This window comes from Nicotiana attenuata, unplaced genomic scaffold, assembly GCF_001879085.1.
Source record: "Nicotiana attenuata strain UT unplaced genomic scaffold, NIATTr2, whole genome shotgun sequence".
Lineage (NCBI taxonomy): Eukaryota > Viridiplantae > Streptophyta > Magnoliopsida > Solanales > Solanaceae > Nicotiana > Nicotiana attenuata.
The window spans coordinates 649,129-667,666 of record NW_017670456.1 but is presented as its reverse complement, the minus strand read 5'-3'; the positions used below and the strand labels follow the sequence as shown (position 1 = coordinate 667,666).

At 38.4% G+C, this 18,538-nt stretch overlaps 2 protein-coding genes across 2 annotated transcripts in view; one reads left to right on the top strand and one right to left on the bottom strand.

Annotated features, from left to right (window-relative positions):
- Positions 1-1,455, top strand: part of LOC109239680 — a 3,895-nt gene extending 2,440 nt beyond the window's left edge. The window contains exons 3-5 of the mRNA XM_019406267.1: positions 122-291; positions 372-534; positions 633-1,455. Coding sequence (XP_019261812.1) covers positions 122-291; positions 372-534; positions 633-785 — 486 coding nt within the window. The 3' untranslated portion in view covers positions 786-1,455. The remainder of the gene's footprint in view (positions 1-121; positions 292-371; positions 535-632) is intronic.
- Positions 1,456-11,544: 10,089 nt separating this feature from the next.
- Positions 11,545-17,061, bottom strand: LOC109239679. The gene is made up of 7 exons (XM_019406266.1): positions 16,655-17,061; positions 15,116-15,301; positions 14,373-14,554; positions 13,780-13,925; positions 13,427-13,703; positions 13,053-13,355; positions 11,545-12,014 (listed from the first exon to the last, which is right to left on the bottom strand). Exons 1-7 carry the CDS (start codon positions 17,013-17,015, stop codon positions 11,766-11,768), a joined length of 1,704 nt encoding a protein of 567 aa, XP_019261811.1. The 5' UTR covers positions 17,016-17,061; the 3' UTR covers positions 11,545-11,765.
- Positions 17,062-18,538: the final 1,477 nt, after the last annotated feature.

Below are 18,538 nucleotides of genomic sequence, written 5' to 3'. Positions count from 1 at the left end.
GGGGGGGGGGGGGGGGACAAGTGGAGCTCACAACTAAAGATTCAAAACTAAATTTCTAGTTGGTTTATCCTTAAGTATTCGATTGATGGATACATCTTTGATTATTAATGATGCAATGTAGATGGTTGGCATGAAAAGGCCATATCCCTTCTCTCCAGAGTATCCACCAGTTCCCGCATTTCACTGCAAGTTTCCTCCGGGCTATGTTAGCCTTGCATCCAGATCGCCTGAATCAGCTTCCTGCAGCAATGAATGCACAGCCAGTTTAGAATCAGGCAATCGACTTAAAAGGTTTGATATCTCCTGTGAACGTTGCATAATCTTATTGTTTCAAATACCTACTAAGAGTCTTTTTTGGCACTTTTCTCCAGAGAAGTTCCTTCAGGATCACGATCTATATCCGAGTCCAAGCCAAGGAATGTCTTCAGACAAAATAGAGCTCTTAATGGAGATTTTCTCACGTTGGCTCCTCCTTCAACAGCTTCACCATATCAGAGTCAAGAGACACTTACATTGGAATCCACAAACTGTCAGGTCAGCAACAAGAGGTCTAATTATGTATGTTCTGATACCTGTACTTATTGGTGTCTTAAATTTGGTCTAACGATCTTCTGCATTTGTTAAATCCACAGGGAGTTGCTGAAGAGCCTACAACATGTTCAGTTCAACAACCCATCTTTGGATTCTTCCCATCTGCAAAGGTACAACTCGGCCAAGAAGGAACGAACAAAAGCAACTGCCACGCTGAAGTAGGAGAAACTGTTGATCTCAATCTGAAGCTATAGAAGTTAGTCAATTTACGGTTGGTTCTTTTGCCAGGAGAATGTCTTTATAATATCTGTTTGAGAGATGGCTCCTTCAAGTCTTAAGGTGCTTCTGCAGGGCTTCTATTCCTCTGTGGTAGAATAACATTCTTTCTGATGAATGTCTTCACCATTTGTTCGGTTAATTTGTAGTAAACTGCATATACAAGCTTGAGCATGAAAAAAATATGCCAAGATCTTGGCCGCATACGCATGTTAATATGCAAAGTCATATTGGAGAGGTGGGGATTAGCCTCTCGGTCTATGACGATGAGAAGTGAGATTTTGAAGAGATTTTTCAAGTGGGACGCGTGGACTTAGTCTTTCTGGTACCATTGATTTGTATGTCTCAACTTGTGTAAACTGTTAGTATGTTATGCATGGCGCGTTGATTCATTTGGCTATTAAGTTTTACTTATCTCAAGTCACACAAGGCAAGTGAAATGTGTAGGATTCCGGAATAATGCTTGTTCAAAATAGCAGTTCAATAATATGTCTTGCACTTGCAGGGTCTAGAAAAACTGGTTTTATCCCTAGGATTAGATCAATGGCGTATACAGAATTTTACGCTATCAGGTCAGCTAAGTGTCACTACTCAGCCGGCTTGTATGTTTTGGTCTAAGAACTAACTAAAGTTTTGCTTTCTGTCTCAGTTTAGTATTTACTTTATTTTTTTCAGACAGTGTTGGTCTATTATATGTATGCATATTGTTAGGGGTGTTAATGGATCTTTAAAGACCAACTAAATCGAACCGTACCGAACTGTTTACTAGGTTTCTTTTAATAAAGGAAAAAGGGTCAAATATACCCCTCTACTTTCGAATATTGTCTACATTTAATCTCCGTTATACTATCCGACAAAATTTATCCCTACCATTATACTATCCGGCCAAATTTACCCCTACCACCAGCAAACTTTTAAAACTTATCCCTTGATCTGTTAAGTAATCAAAAATCTCCCAATTTCTTTTTATTTAATTCACTTGTTATTCTTCTTGCTCCACTATTTTCAGAAATTATTATTAATGTAAATGCTAAAGGTACTAGACTATACAAATTATTCATGGATATTTTTAATTACCATTGCACCCACTTCTGTTCTTGTGATAATATGTTTGGAATTTGTTTAAATTTTATTTATTTTTCAACCATATAGACATTGTAGAATTCAGTGGGTCTATTTATTATGTATTATATGCAGCTGCTCATCATGTATATACATGTATATTCAAATATATTTTGTTGTTGTCTGGTTAGTATAGAGTTCGATCAACTAACTTAAGAGTGCACAATGCGTAGGCATTTGATTAAAGCAAAGTTGAATTCAACAATGTAAAGTCTCCAAGGAACTTCAACTTCTATCACTAATACTTGCAAAGTCTCCATACCTTTGGTGCAACGAATTCATCAAACTTGGGGTGTTGTAGATATTTTTGGAATTTAGACAAGCTACCTAATTTAGATTCTTCAATTTACTATACTTTATTTACTAACCGTTGTATCATTTTAATCAGGGGCGTACGCAGAAATATTTATAAGTGGTATCGAAATTTATAAAGAACGAAAATAATAACTTTAATTATCATACTTTTAAACAAGAAATAGTCTTAATCTATTGATTTTGTTGAGTCTTAAGTTAGAAAATATCCCGAGTTCAATTCCACTTATTCATCACAAGTCACAACTCTCTTAAATATTTGCAAAAAGAATGTGCTAGTTGATGTTTGAACATTTGACCTCTTAAAATAAAAATCAGGCACATAACCAACAAATCAAGAGACAATTTATGTTAAATGGTGTCATCTTTTCTTACTTAAGTTATCTGTTTCCTTACGGTATTAATACATATATTTAGTAAAATTTTCCGACGAAGCGGTTTGGCGTGACACCACTTCGTTAAAGGTGCATCCGCCCCTGATTTTAATATTTCTTTCTTTCTGTTTCTTTTTTTTTCCAATTAAGAAAACAGGTAAATGCCAACTATTTCGAACATAGTGAATCAAGAAGGAGAATATGTGACTTAATTAAAATGATTTGGGAGATTTTGGGTCACCTGACGAACTAATGAATAATTTTTAAGTTTGCTGATGGTAGGGGTCAATTTGACAGGATAGTATAACGGTAGGGATAAATTTAGCCAAATAGTATAACGGATGTTAATTCGAAAGTTGAGGGTAAATGATAATAGGTGAATTTGACTATAATCACACCTTAAATAATCACCTTCTTGTGTAGTTTTAATGTTAAAAGTGATAACAAAATGCTCTTATTAGTGCTTTTTATGATTTGCAGGTGATATATGTATAAGGAAGGCTAAGGAGCAGTTTTGGAGTCAAAATTGATGAAAAAGAGGCCAACCGTGAAATTTCCCAAGTGAACCATGCAAAACAGGCCGAAGATTCAGAGCACTGGGTCCACCGCGGTTCCACTGCGACCGCGGCAGAACCGCGGTGGAAAGCAGCTGCAGAACTTCAAGGATTCCGTGAGGGTGTTTGGCCGCGGTTCTACCGCGACCGCGGCAGAACCGCGGCAGGCGCAGAAACTTCAGGGACCAAAGTGTCAATTACGGAATTTTTAGACCTAAACCCTATTTAAAACATTAGACTTCGCCCCAAGAGAGCCATGTATTGATTTTTAAGGTTTCTTAGCAAGGAAAACCATTGTGAGAGAGTACTCTAAACATCTTTCTTCTTTTCTTTTGATTTTTATGATGAATTCAATCTTAGTTTATTTTCCCATAGCCATGAGTAGCTAAATTCCTTGTCTAAGGTTTTGATGGAACCTATTGGGTGATGAACTTCTTGTTTATGTGAATACAAATTGCTAGTTTAATCTCTATTTGTTCAACTTCGTGTTCATTGTAGTTAATTGACAGGATCCTCAATTAGCTGTGCCTATTTAGTGTGCATAACTTGGAAAAGAGTGCATATTTAGGGTAATTTTGAACAACACCACTCCTAGATTATTAGAGGAATCTATAATTGCGGGTTTGAAGGCGGGATTAGGGATAACGAAGCCTTGGGTGTAATCTAAAGTGAATCGTGCTAAATAAAGTAAGCTAGTGTATCTCGGGAGAGTGCAATAGTAAATTACTGTGATTACTCGGGAGAGATTTGCAGTAAGATTAGCGTTCATAATTGATAGAGATGTGTGGGTAAATTTTTATGAGCATAAACAGAAGGGATTCCATCAATAGGGGAAATCATTGCCTTAGCTTTTCCTCATAATTGTTTACAACCTCATTAGTTTAGTTTACAGCTATTTAGTTACTTGCAAGCTAGTCATTAAAGAACACTCAACTGAGATAATATTTGAGAAGCTGGTTCTGAAGAATTAGTGGGTCTGAAGATAGTAGTTGATAGGTTAACTCTCTGTGGATTCGACCCTGGGCGTAATACTCGGGTTATATTTGCAACGTCCGCTTAGTCCTTTTTATAAGGCATAGTTGGGCGTGATCAAATTTTGGCGCCGTTGCCGGGGAGTTAACAGAATTATCAATTGCCATTGACAGAAATACAAAGATTCTTATTGTAGTCAGTTTTCTCTCTACCAACTTTTGCATTGAAAATTTGACGGTTGTTGATCTGGGTGCACAGGTGTATGCCTAGAAATTCTATGAGGACTAGAGAACTACTTGAAGGACTTTCATACCCCGAGAAAACATTCCGGGTATTGAATCGTGCTAACAAAAGACTTCAACAACCCCAACAAACACACAAATTCGAAATTGACATGGGTGACATAAACGACCCCAACGTAAACGTCAGGAATGAGCAATTGGCACCTCCCGTGCCTGAGGGTGCACTATATGACTGGGCACAACCCACAGCTGACAATCTGGCCACTGCCATTGTTGTGCCCGCAATACAAGCTGAATCGTTCCAGATCACAAATAACATGCTACACTTGTTGCAGAACAAGGGACTCTTTTCTAGGACACAAACAGAAGATCCTCAGCAGCACTTGAAGAACTTCCTGTCTATATGCAAAACTCAAAGGCAACCCAACGTGACTCCGGAAGCAATTAAGCTATTATTGTTTCCATTCTCGGTGATAGGAGCTGCTCAGGTTTGGCTAAACTCGCTCCCCATAAACTCTATAGAAACTTGGGCTGAGTTGGTCAAGCAATTTCACAACATGTTCCATCCGCCCAACAAAATTGCTCAACAAATTGATGAGATTGTAGTTTCAAACAGAAAACAATGGAGACACTACACGAGACATGGGACATGTTTAAGGGAATGTTGGTTATGTGTCCCCACCATGGTGTTCCAGAATAGATGTTGGGACAACGGTTTTACATGGGACTGTCAGACAGCATGAAGAATATCGTTGATGCCTCTGCTGGTGGGGCATTCTTGAGCAAGACTTGGAGAGAAGGTCAGAATTTGCTCGATAAGATGGCGCAGAATTCGGGTTGGACAACTAGGAACGCACCTATCACTCCAGTGGTGCACTCAGTGCCTCTTGATCCTTCTAATACAATGGCTGAAAATATGGCGACTCTCTTGACACAAATGAGCAACCTCACTAAGAAGGTGGAGGAATCAGGGCAGAAGCAGCAGGTTCATATAGTAGATACTACCAATGGGGGCTTGTGCACATCTTGCATTAGCCAGCCAATTGGTAATCCTTGGAATACAGAGCATGATCATCATCATCAGCACCCTAAAGATATGAACTATGTGGCTAACTANTCCCTTCCCTCTTCAACTCAAGTAAGTTACTCTTCTCTCTCTCTATTTCTTTCTCTTCTAAGTAGTGTAATTGTTAGATTAGTAATTTTATTTAAACCCTAGTTAGGATTAGTGTATTAATTTGCATTTTTTTTAATTTTGTTTGCTTTCTTTTATGCTTGCCATTGTTGTAGTTGATGTTGATGAGGTTGTTTGGTGCTAAATTAATTGGGTCTCCATTGTTAATTAATTGTGAAGTTGTTTTGGTGGTTTGGAGGCCTAAAATTAGATTTTTGTGGTGTAGTATGGATTGGGTCATGTGTTGGCCGAAAAAAAAGAAAAAAAATTGTGGCACTAAGTTGTATATTTTTGGGGTGTTTAAGCCAACCTAGGTTTGGGATGTTGTAGTTGATGGTTCTTGTTGTGTAGTTGATTGTTGGTATGGTGGTATTTGTTATAGCATGGTTTTTGTTGGTATGGTGATATTTGTTGTAGAGTGGTGTTTGTTATATGGTGGTGTTGTATGTCATGGGTACCATTAAATGGAATAAGTGTGGGGTGTATTATACCGGACGTGGTAAGAAAATTATGGAGCTATTGTGGGGGTTGTTATGAGTAAAGTCAGGAGCTATATTTGGTGTCATTGGGTGGTGAAGTCTGAGTAACCACCTTATTGGCACTAGCTAGGGCATTTGTTGATGGTTTGTTTGATTATTTGCAGAATCAATGGCTCCCAAAAGGCAAAGGCGCTCCGGAGGCACATCCCAACGACCTGCATATGATGAGTCCAGATTCCAATCGGAACTGGCAGAGGACGACTTCAACGCCAAGGCTACCAAAACTTTTATCCATGAAATCCCGATTGATCGGGCAGCCCTCCGAGCCGAAAAAGTGGAGATGTATGAAGAGATACGGAGGCGAGAAATGGAGTTCCTATTTGCTGACCCTGCATCAGTTAACAAGATGCTGGTTCGTGAATTTTATGCCAACTGCCCTTTGAATTTGGGTAGGGAGGTGATTGTTCGGGGTATGGTGGTCAGTGCTCAAATTCAAACAATTCGCTGGGTGTTGCGGCTGCCTCCGTTCACCAGTGACGTCGACTATTACCATGACAGGCCCGGGGTGACATGGGAGGTCATGACGGATGTACTTTGCACAGAGGGGCAGCCCATATGGATACGTGACCAAATAACCCTCAACTCTAACTCCTTCACTCACCTGGCCAAGTGTTGGTTGACTGTTATCTGTAGCAGGTTCCTGCCTTCCAGCAATACCACGGACGTGAACTTCAATAGGGCACTGTTGACTTGGTGCTTTGTGACAGGGAAGGATTTTGATGCGGCACGAGTAATTGGAGATGAAATGGTCATATGGGGACCGCTGCTGACAAAGGGATTCTATTTCCTTTCCTTGGTAACCACATTGTGCTTGATGAGAAACACCCCCACCAACCTTGCAGATGGCGATTTGCCTCCCAGAGCAGCTTTCAAAGCTTCTAGCATCAGAGTGGGCAGGGGTACCCGCACCACAATTGAGATTGATGATGAGGAGGATGATCTGGTCCCTGTTGCACCGTCCATGAGGTCTGTTGACAGTGTCGAGCCCTCTCGGCGCCCCCATTCTGGAGCAGACCTATCACGCTCACAGTCCTCCCGGCCTATGCTGTGCTCCTTGGAGGAAGAGGTCGCGGATCTCCGCACCTCGGTGGATGGTCTACACACGCGGATGGACGCCATGTCACAGAGGCAGGCTAGATCTGAGAGCCAGTTTATAGCTTGGTTACGTGCCTTGGGGAGGGCCTGCCATGTAGACCCCAGCACCGTCTCCGACTCGGATTGAGTCTCAGGGAAGTCTTCTCACCCTTCTGCTCTTTACTTTATTAATATGACATGGGGACATGCCATGATTTTAAGTGTGGGGTGGGAGACTTGCTCTAACTGTGTACTGTAATGTATATAGATGTTGTTGTGCTGTAGTATTAGATATGTTGTATATATGTGAGTGTGTTATATTAGGAATAGCTGACTTGGCCCAACGACGGACACTTGTTGACGGGTCTCTTGAGGGTCAAAGTTAGATATATAAAAAATAAAAAAAATAAAAAAATAAACAAAAACTTGTAGAGGACTCTTCCTGATGACGGACTATGTGGACAGTACTCTTGAGGGAAGTAGTCCATGTAGAATTTTTTTTATTTTATTTTCTTCTTTTAGGTAGTGTAGTACCTCCCCCTTGGTTTTTCTTTTGAGCACGGTTCTTTTCCAAGGGTTTTTCTTGAACCGGGTTAGGTAGATTTTTCTTTTGTAGTGTTAGGATTAGATGGGTGAAGGTCAGAATGTAACCCCAAATGTGCACACTTGCAAAGAAAAGAACTTGAGAGTGGACGTCTAAGCTTGTATGTGGACTCATAATATATGCCTTAATTTTGCACATCTTGTCTGGCTTGAACACTCGTATGATTGTGTCGATGAACTGATTCGGAATGAGTTACATGCTAAGTGTGTGTGAGTTGTTACTTGCATCCTATGCTTGCATATGATACCTAGAACTTGCCCTGTGTGTTTGCAAAGCGAAATAGAAGTCGGTTAGTTTTAGAGATGATTGAGGCATTTCTTTGTGCAACCCTTTATACTTGAGAATCCACCTGTGCATATTACCATAGTTAACCCCTTTGAGCCTGAAGTCTATTCTTTGATAACCCTATAATGATCTAAATCGCTGTGTTTGAATAAGCTAATTGCCTTTCCCTCCTAGAAGCACTTAATCACTAAAGAATATACAAAAGTCAAAGTGTGGGGTGGGAGAGAGTTAGTAAAAAAAAAAGGGAATCAAGAATGAAGGTTTTGGGTGGTGAACTGGCAGTGTACAATAAATCTAAAAAAAAAAGAGAAAAGAAAAGAAAAAGAAGAAGCCAGTTGTACCTAAAGAAAAGTGGGGGTCACAAGTGAAACAAAATGTGGAATAATGATTGGGTTGAACATGAAGGTGAAACAAAAGGAAGTGTGTATTAAAAGTGCTTAGGGAGGTTAGTCACTATATCCAAATATATCCTACCCGTCCCTTAGCCTACATTACAACCTATAAAGACCTCTTGATCTTTGACTGAATGGCTCGATTAGTGGAGTATTACACTAGGGGCAAGCTTATGGTGTGTCTGTATGGCTTGTGAATGCTCTTTGCTGAGAGTGAGCGAATTCTTTCTATATATGGTTCCTTGTTGTTGAATTTTATGTGTGTGGAACTTCTCTAAAATTTTGTTTATGTGAGGGCATGTGACTCAGGAAGAAAAGTGAGTCTTCACTTCTGTTAGAGTAATTAGAGTGAGCACAAGTGTGTCTTGGCATGAGAGTCTGCATCTGAGATATGATTGTGCACCGCTTAGGTCGATCTTTGACAATAGCAGGTGTGATATAAATTGGGGCAATGCATTGAACAGTTAGGTCTAGAAGTGTGGTTTAGTTGCTCGAGGACGAGCAAAGGTTTAAGTGTGGGGTGTTGATAATAGGTGAATTTGACTATAATCACACCTTAAATAATCACCTTCTTGTGTAGTTTTAATGCTAAAAGTGATAACAAAATGCTCTTATTAGTGCTTTTCATGATTTGTAGGTGAAATATGTATAAGGAAGGCTAAGGAGCAGTTTTGGAGTTAAAAGTGATGAAAAAGAGGCCAGCTGTGAAATTTCCCAAGTGAACCATGCAAAACAGGCCGAAGATTTAGAGCACTAGGTCCACCGCGGTTCCACCGCGACCGCGACAGAACCGCGGTGGGAAGCAGCTGCAGAACCTCAGTGATTCCGCGAGGGTGTTTGGCCGCGGTTCTACCGCGACCGCGGCAAAACCGCGGCAGGCGCAGAAACTTCAGGGACCAAAGTGTCAATTACGGGATTTTTAGACCTAAACCCTATTTAAAAATATTAGACTTCGCCCAAGAGAGGCATGTATTGATTTTTAAGGTTTCTTAGCAAGAAAAACCATTGTGAGAGAATACTCTAAACATCTTTCTTCTTTTCTTTTGATTTTTATGATGAATTCAATCTTAGTCTATTTTCCCATAGCCATGAGTAGCTAAATTCCTTGTCTAAGGTTTTGATGGAACCTATTGGGTGATGAACTTCTTGTTTATGTGAATACAAATTGCTAGTTTAATCTCTATTTGTTCAACTTCGTGTTCGTTGTGGTTAATTGACAATCCTCAATTAGCTGTGCCTATTTAGTGTGCATAACTTGGAAAAGAGTGCATATTTAGGGTATTGTTGAACAACACCACTCCTAGATTATTAGAGGAATCTATAATTGCGGGTTTAAAGGCGGGATTAGGGATAACGAAGCCTTGGGTGTAATCTAAAGTGAATCGTGCTAAACAAAGTAAGCTAGTGTAGCTCGGGAGAGTGCAATAGTAAATTACTGTGATTACTCGGGAGAGATTTGTGGTAAGATTAGTGTTCATAATTGATAGAGATGTGTGGGTAAATTTGTATGAGCATAAACAGAAGGGATTCCATCAATAGGGGAAATCATTGCCTTAGCTTTTCCTCATAATTGTTTACAACCTCATTAGTTTAGTTTACAGCTATTTAGTTACTTGCAAGCTAGTCGTTAAAGAACACTCAACTGAGATTTGAATATTTGGGAAGCTGGTTCTGAAGAATTAGTGGGTCTGAAGATAGTAGTTGATAGGTTAACTCTCTGTGGATTCGACCCTGGGCGTAATACTCGGGTTATATTTGCAACGTCCGCTTAGTCCTTTTTATAAGGCATAGTTGGGCGTGATCAGTAAATTTGGACCTTTTTCCCCTTAATAAAATCATATGTTTTTATATAAATTTATTACCGTTCCGAATAATAGTTCCAACATCTTGAGTAGCAAGCAAGTAGGTATTCCAGCGATCTTCAGTGGCAAGCCACAAGGCAAGGCATTGAATATCTTTCCTCTCATACGAATTTCTCTTGCTGGATATTCTTCTCTTCTATTAACTTTATTCTTGAGTCACAACTTGATTAGTGTCTTTTCATTCACATGATTTAAATTTCTCTTGTCTTTTGCTTAATTTAGTTTAAGCTACCATAGAATAGTGGGATGAATCTCTTGTCTTTCATGTTCCTTTGATCATCTCTTTTAAAATAGCAAGAGATGTTGCGAGTCTTGCCAAAGTCGTATACGAGTACGCATTTATCGCATGACGTTTTTAAAAAGGTATGAAAAAATTAACCGAATCATACCAATACCGAAGAGAAACGCAGATGATTGAGACTGTTTCGAAAAGTCTAATTATGATTATACAAAATGGAATAACCGAAAAATTAGTATAGTACAAATATTATAAAATAATCTGCCGAACCGAACCATTGACACCCCTGCATATTGTTAGATACATATAATTATTTAGACACATATTTTCCAAAGTGGGGTCGCATTGACACCTTATCTAAAGGGGTGTCTCTGCCAGATTATTTTTATGAAAGTAAAATGAAAAAGAAGCTCAGAACCTATATTTGATGCTTCAGACTTCAGTTTTAGACAAGTCCTTGGTTTCTAATATCGTCACCTTTATTATATTTCTGATAAGCAACATGGTTTCTAATATCGTTCCTTTTTTTAGTGCAAATCTGATTAAATTGGTGTAGTCAACGGCAGTCTCCTGGGTTTCATCGCAGATGAATAATAATCTAATGGGGAATCAAATTAGTTGCTGACAAATATAACCTTTGATTAAATGGCAAAGTTGAGACAAAAATATTATGTCCATCCTGTTATAAATCATTAAGTCAAAGGCAGAAAACGTATCATAGTAACATCTTTGAATCATTTAAGGTACGACTTAAGCTAAAAAGTTATTTGTTCTGCGATGTTAAAACAGAAACAGCTTTGACAAAAATGTTTGGCTCTCATTTCTGTCCTTTTCTTTTGTTGTTGGGGGGGGGGGGGGGGGGGGGGTAAAGAGAAAGATTTAACCAGGAAGAAGCCACAAAATTTCAGCAAAAAGCTATTTCTTAACCTCATTACTATAAAAGCCATGTGTAAGAGCAGAAAAGGGATATGTTTAAGTGTGCAAACAGCAAAATTTCATCAAAAAGAGAGAAACTGAATTGCAAAAGCAAACAGCTTAACATTTAAGAGATGGTTTATTACAGGGAAAAATGAAAACCTGTAACCACTAAACAGCAGTTTGAAATTATAAGTTACTACCAAATCACCTCAGCTCTTAAGTTAATGAAGTTCTAGGACACCAAGACCAACTTAAGTGCGGCATAGCTCAAAATATACGAATTCAACCATAAGAATCTAAGACCATCCGAATTTGTAGTCAAGAACATATACAAGTACAAGAGAGAAGGGATAGAGCAGAAACGCTAGCAAAGAAGTCCAAAGGGGAAAGGTGCTACGGATGCTCGCAAAGACGCCCATGACAACACAAACAATTAGAATAACCAGCACTTCAGATGAGAAGTCCCATGTCAATCCTCTGGCATATACAAGAGCCAGGAAGACGGATAGACAAAGGAGATTGTTCATTGTCACTGCTCCATACAACTGCAAGGTACCATCAGAGATGTTATCAAACCCAGGTAATTGTATCAGTGATACAAGCGATCAAACTGCTCAAATGCCCTTTATACAACAAACTAGAGTTGAAAAGTGTAATCGCACAACATTTAACATAGATAAACAAACCATACATTGTGCCTTACATTTCGAGAAAAAGTAAAAGAAGTTTCCCTATGAGTAGCCCTACACTGACATTAAAGTAGATTCTGGGCCTTTAAGAGAAACAAAATATTGTTATAAATAATCTTTTACCAAATCCGTTAGTTTTTCCATGAGAGATGACAAATCGGATTGTCATGCACCAATGCCTAAACGAACAGAACCTCAATCTCTGCTTGAGGTCTCTGTCTGCTAACTCTTTGCTAGGACTTCCTAATTTTTGTTTGAGATTTGTAAGTCAGTAAAAAGTACAGAAATTTCTAGAGTTAGAGAATCAAAATTATAGATTATTCGAATGAAAGAGGTTAAAATAAAGCGAAATGATATTGAGGGTTCATATAGCAAATCCGAACTTGCTTGGGATTGTGGTGTAGTTGATTTGTTGTTTTTCCTTAGTACCGATCACTTGTTTGGTTCATTGTATAAAAAAGGGGATATGAGGAGTATAACAGGAACATGCGTTTGGTTTTACAATAGATGAACTTGGATAAATTATTATTTTTAATTTTTACCTTGGCTTTCTTAAAAGACTTGGGAGAAAAGCTTTGAAGAAGGGCAAATGTGTCATTTTGCTATTTTATTCCGGTAATCCCCTGATTGTTATCCCACATTGAGTGTGGTATAAAAATAATACCACAATTGTGATATAAATAATCCCAGATTGCTTAAAACAGAATATAAAATTCAATAAAAGGCGGATAAAATAATCCCACATTTTACCCCGGGATTATAGTCTCTTATCTTTGCAACTAAACGACACCTTAATGTTCATTAATTATCTTTCAGGCTCACCGATGCAAGTAATGGGTAGCGAAAACACAATTTCTACTAATAAAGCAGAGAAGCTGCATCAGGAAAACAAACCTCCGAAAATGTTAATGATGCAGATCTCAAATTTTTCCGGCTAGCAAAGATAATAGCTGACACTGCCTCACTGGAGTTGGTTGCAAATGGCAGCACAATGAATGAGATGAAGAAAGTAGGAATGCTTGTGGCACTGGAGAAATTATTGACAGCATCCACGAGGGGATCAGCAAACACAGCAGCAATGACAGTGCCCAGCAACAGCAATAGAACAGCCTTAATAGCAATTGATCGGGGATTCTCAACAGCCTCAACACTTTCGTCATTTTGATCCCCTAAGAAATGGTGTTCTCTTCTTGCTTCCTGCAAGCACATCTACATATTATCACTATCTTCACGGCGATAGTCCAAAAATACATCAACACTCAACAAACCTCATGCAAATCAGCGAGGTACTTCATTGTATCAGGACCAGCTTCAATAGAAGGACCCTTGGAACCCCTGGCCTCATTAAGCCATTTTGCAACTCCGGCAATGAACTCAGACATTTCAATTCGTTGATCATGAGAAGTATCAAAGTCTTTCATCAGCTTTTCTACAGCATCATTCTCATTTAAGTTTATCTCCTCTAGACGGATTCCTACTACTAGAGCTTTTAATTCAGAGCGAGAAAGATATCCATCTTCACTTTCATCAATTGCCTTGAATAGCCTGTCATGCAATCCTTCATCACATTGATCGGCTTCTAAAAACGATAAAAACAGTGCAGAAAGCATTTTAAACTTACTTTTCCAAAACTTCTATATTTGGTGCTCCCTGGTCAGTGCAAAGCCTCCCCAATGCACGCATTCTTAAATGTTTCAACACTCCTGATATAACATGCTTATGTTTTACATAAGCAAGCCGTCTTCTCTGTATCCAAGGCTGAAAGACCTGCATTAAAAGTTAAAGAGAAGTTCAGGACGACTTTGCTTCATAAGAAGAACAGAAGATTAAGCCTCATGATTCCAACCGTAAAAAAATGAAACTATTTATCAGCCTAGCACACAGGATGATAACAGATTTATCTTTATTTTGCTTTTTCTTTTTGAAAGAGGAAGAGGTGTAAGGAGGCATCATGTTGCCCTCTGATACAGGTTCAACTTGAACTCGGGTGGTTATGTGGACAGTCCATTTTCGAGGGCTACTTAAAGTGCGGCCAATCATAGGGTTTGCTATTGCCTATTTGAAAAAATTCAGTTCAAAACTGTAAAAAGTGTTATTTATCTCCAAAAAGTGCTGTCAAGGCGGATCTCTGCAGATGATCTCATTGCAGCTTAAGAGAAAATGAGGTTAACCACAGTGAACAGAAGAAAAAACACATGGGCAATGTCATAGTACCTGATAGAGACAATAAGAAACAAGCAGTGTAAGTGATATGATAAGAGCAATCAAGACAGCCAAATGTCTTCCTGAAGTTGAATGGAGGAGCTGTGGCAGTTGGACAACAAGAAATGGAGTTACAGACACGGCCATTATTGTTGCAGCATGGCTTGTCCAGACGTCAGTACTAACACCAGAACCTACATTGACACTTACTCATTAAGTAGAAGCATCTTGATACCCAAAATCTGCCATATATTAGTAGGAATATCACTTGCACAACTATATAGTTACTGCCATATATTTGCAGGAATATTTCCACGTGCTGAATACATATATTTAGTCCCTGTAATTTTGGTAATCAGATGGTTGACAAGTTTCGTGAAAGATCCCATACTGTATACGTGTAACCAACAAACTTTCTCCATACAGCTCGTGTTCTTATTATTTACTTTGCCTTTTTAAAAAAAAGCTCATGTTCTTACTTTTTAAGAAGAAGGAAAGCTCATTTACTTACTTTAGCTATTGGAGAAAAGCATTTCTACAAGGAATCTATTTCTTTGTTTTGCCTGAGAGAGTCCAAAACTTATCCTTCAAAAGAATTCCTTACACTCATCCTCTCTCAATTACTAGACAAGAATAGGAAAAAGGGGGGGGGGGGGGATAGCAGAAACTGGTTTATAGCAATATATTTCAGGAAAGACAAAAGGAGGAGCTTATACATGATTCTGTACACATAATCTAAGAGTCAAGAGGCAAACCCGTCAAGCTGAATCCTTTAGTGTCTTTCAAGTCTACGGCAACAGAATTTTGTATGTCGCACTTGCCAACAATGCAACAGGTTCCCCAAATAACAGTAATAAGCATCACAGTTGACCCAGCTAGCAAGCCCATTCCTACAGAGACCTGGCTCTGAGCAGCTGCAGTACTTCCAGATATCCCCGATACTGAAATAATGAGGTAATAAGAAATTTGCAAAGCTCATTATGGCATGTAACAAATGGTTTTAAATGATATATCGTTCGGGGTTGGGTGTTTCAATTTAGGGGACAGTGAAAATTACTTGCCGAAAAACAACTCTTAGGCACTATTTTTTGATCAGGTAAGATTTGCATCAATCCGCCCATCCCTTAGTTTTAGTTGGCATATTACATCTTAAAAGTGAATGAGAAGTGATTCTTATCATTATAGTCATTAAGTTATTGTCACCTCATTTATTTCCCCTAATGATCAAAAGCTCATATTATGAGGTTTGAACCAGTGCTTAGGCGCATACCACCCAAATCCAGCATGTAGACTTTGAGGCATTGGATAAAAGCGGTGCTACCACAGAAAAATAAATGAGTATAAATGGGAATGACTTGTGAATTCATCGATGAGTATGAGGCAAGTTTAAAGACCCGTTGACTCAAATTTTGACAAAAGGCCTGCCCAAGGATTTCAAGATCCTGATTCCTGCATTACAAAGTGGTACAACATCCTGAAGAAAAAAGATTGTCCCATGATAAAGGTTTGATCTCTGGTAGATAAAAGGCCTTAAAACTATCTTCTTGATTGTGAGGTTCTAAGGTGGAAAATGAGACATTGACTAAATGGCATGCCAATATTTCTCTCCATCAATTAGCAGTCAAAAAGCTGGTCTAGGATGTTAAGCGTTAAATAACTTTAGTGTATAGGATTATTATGCTAAAAACGAAGTATTACATAGAGATAACTGCAAAGTGCTACTTGGATGCAAAATTTAACATTAAACTTCTAATTTTTATATCACTATTCCCTGGTAATTGTCCTTGAAGTGAAAAGACAAAAAATAATAGGAGGGAAAAAATATATATAAATATTACTGCTTCTATCTTCGTGTTAGACACGTCATAATTATCAAGAGTCAACGGGACTGTCTTTCGCAAGTAAATACACTAACTCATCTGTTCAAAATTAAATTACAGAATTTCAGATACTATTGAAAGTAATATAATATGTCGCAATTCTCTTTATATCAAAGGTAAAAAATAAATCTTAAATTGATCAAAGTTAGATAATTTGAATCTGGGAAATCAAGACATGATTTTCACTTGACGATCTTTGGATTGATGTTATATACACTGACTGACAGTGTAAGGTTTTCTTTTACGTGAATTTTGACACATGTGTAATTACCTAATAAGTGATCCAATTACACTTACGATTATTTACATGATCATTACACTTACATTTTTTACACTATCAGGTTAAGCTGATAAATTGAGTACCAAAACAAAGTAAATTTTAAAAAGGTTTAAAAAACCCGATAATAATCATACCGAGAATGAGCATAGCATCAGGAAGAGCACCAAGCATGGGAAGGAAAAGTCCACCAATAAGACCCGGCCCTAAAATCTCCAGCAACAATTCACTACCAGAAGAGAGATACGTGGCGGCAAGGAACATGAGGTAACCGTATACAACAATGAGGAAGACATTTCCGAGAGCAGTTTTAGTACAAGGCAAAAATCCATAACTCTGTTCGCAATTCTCCTCCGCAGCCGAAATTCGGTCCAGCCGGAGAATCTCCGAGACACCGTCGGAAATGAGATCGCCGGAATAGTCGCTGATGAAACGGCCGTAAACGGCGCCGGAGATGATTAGGAGGATCAAGAGAGGGAGATAAGCTTTCACAGGCATTTTTACGATTGGTATTAGTAAAGCATATACTAAACATCTTTATATATGGAGTATATATATAATATATTATACAAATCTTTGCATATGAGAGTGGATATTGGAGTCGGTAAGACGGTCACGCAGTATTCATTTGAACCATTTTTTTTTTAATAAATCAGTAAGGCAAAAGATGGCATCGGAGTCAGTAGAGGGGGTGAGAGGGGGGGGGGGGGGGTAGTTTAACGTTTGGGGTCCTTCCTGAAAATAATTTTCTTCACATGGATAGATACTTTTTTCACATGAGTTTCGTTCCTTTGGTGTGGTATTTAAATACTGAAATAGATATTTGACCAATATTTTTTTTTAAATTAAAAAAGTCTTTGAAAATAAAATACTCCGTAGGAAAGAACTTGTGAAATTTGAAATTGTGTTGTGAGCTTCACTTAAAAAAGAAAGTTGCAGTAAAAATTATAAAAGTTGCAGTAAAAATTATAAATTTTGTGTGTGAAGTTTTTACCAGTTTTAATACTTCTGTTTACCTCAAAGTCCATATTGTTAACTAGGGGTGGGCGTTCGGTCGGTTTGGTTATTCGGTTTTCGGTTTTTTAAAAATAGTAACCGAAACCGAACTGAAATAAGTTCGTTCAGTTCGGTTTTTCTAATTTCGGTTCAGTTATTTCGGTTCGGTTTTCGGTTTGAACATTATCATATTGGGCTCCTTCTATGTAATAATAGGACCGGAGAATTTGTTGTTTTTCCCAAAACTTCGAAATTGTTGGAAATATTGTGTTTATAAAAAAAAATAGACTAAACTTTGCACACTATAATGGATCATAAAATTCAAACATAGTGTAAATTACAACTCTGTGTGAAATCCTCCCGCTATCTATCATATATGCTATGGAAGTTTTAATAGAGTGAAAGTAGGGAAGTTGATGGACTTACTTAATTGGGTTGAGTCTTTGATAGATTGGACCTAATAGTATTAATTTGTGGATTAGTTAGCTCCTATAGCAAATGTTGATACCTTATTTATTTTAAATAAATATCATTTTAAAAAATTATATTCCATAGCTACCTCCTGATTTTTTATAGCTAAATATCTATTTATGGTCACCTCCTACCCTTAAGCCATAAAATAAGCTTTGTATTATTTTTCTCTCTCATATCCCCTCAAATTTCTCCTATCCCCTACCCCATATCTATTCTCCCCCCCCCCCTCTCTCTCTCTCTCTCTCTCTCTCTTTAGTTCCCGATATCTTCTCCTCCGCCGGACGCAGGAGCAATTGCCATAGTCACCGTTTCGACCGTGGTCATTATTCATTGATACCGCCGCCCTCAGCCTCCCAATCTTATTCTCTGATGCAACATATCGGATCAACAAAAACCTCCGTAATTTTGCCGGTAATTACATGCTAATCGTCGGCAACCGGAGGCAACGGTGACGACGAGCGAGGATTGGATACTGATGTTGCTTCAACGAGACGACATTAGGGTTGTTCTTGAACAAAGACGACGGAGTTGGGGGCTGAGCAACTTGAATT

Coding starts and splice junctions, on each gene's coding strand:
- LOC109239679 (XM_019406266.1), bottom strand. CDS start 17,015: ATGCCTGTGAAAGCTTATCTCCCTCTCTTGATCCTCCTAATCATCTCC. Junction 13,356..13,426: donor ACCTCGCTGATTTGCATGAG/GTTTGTTGAGTG, acceptor ATGTGCTTGCAG/GAAGCAAGAAGAGAACACCA. Junction 12,015..13,052: donor CATCATTAACATTTTCGGAG/GTTTGTTTTCCT, acceptor GGTACCTTGCAG/TTGTATGGAGCAGTGACAAT.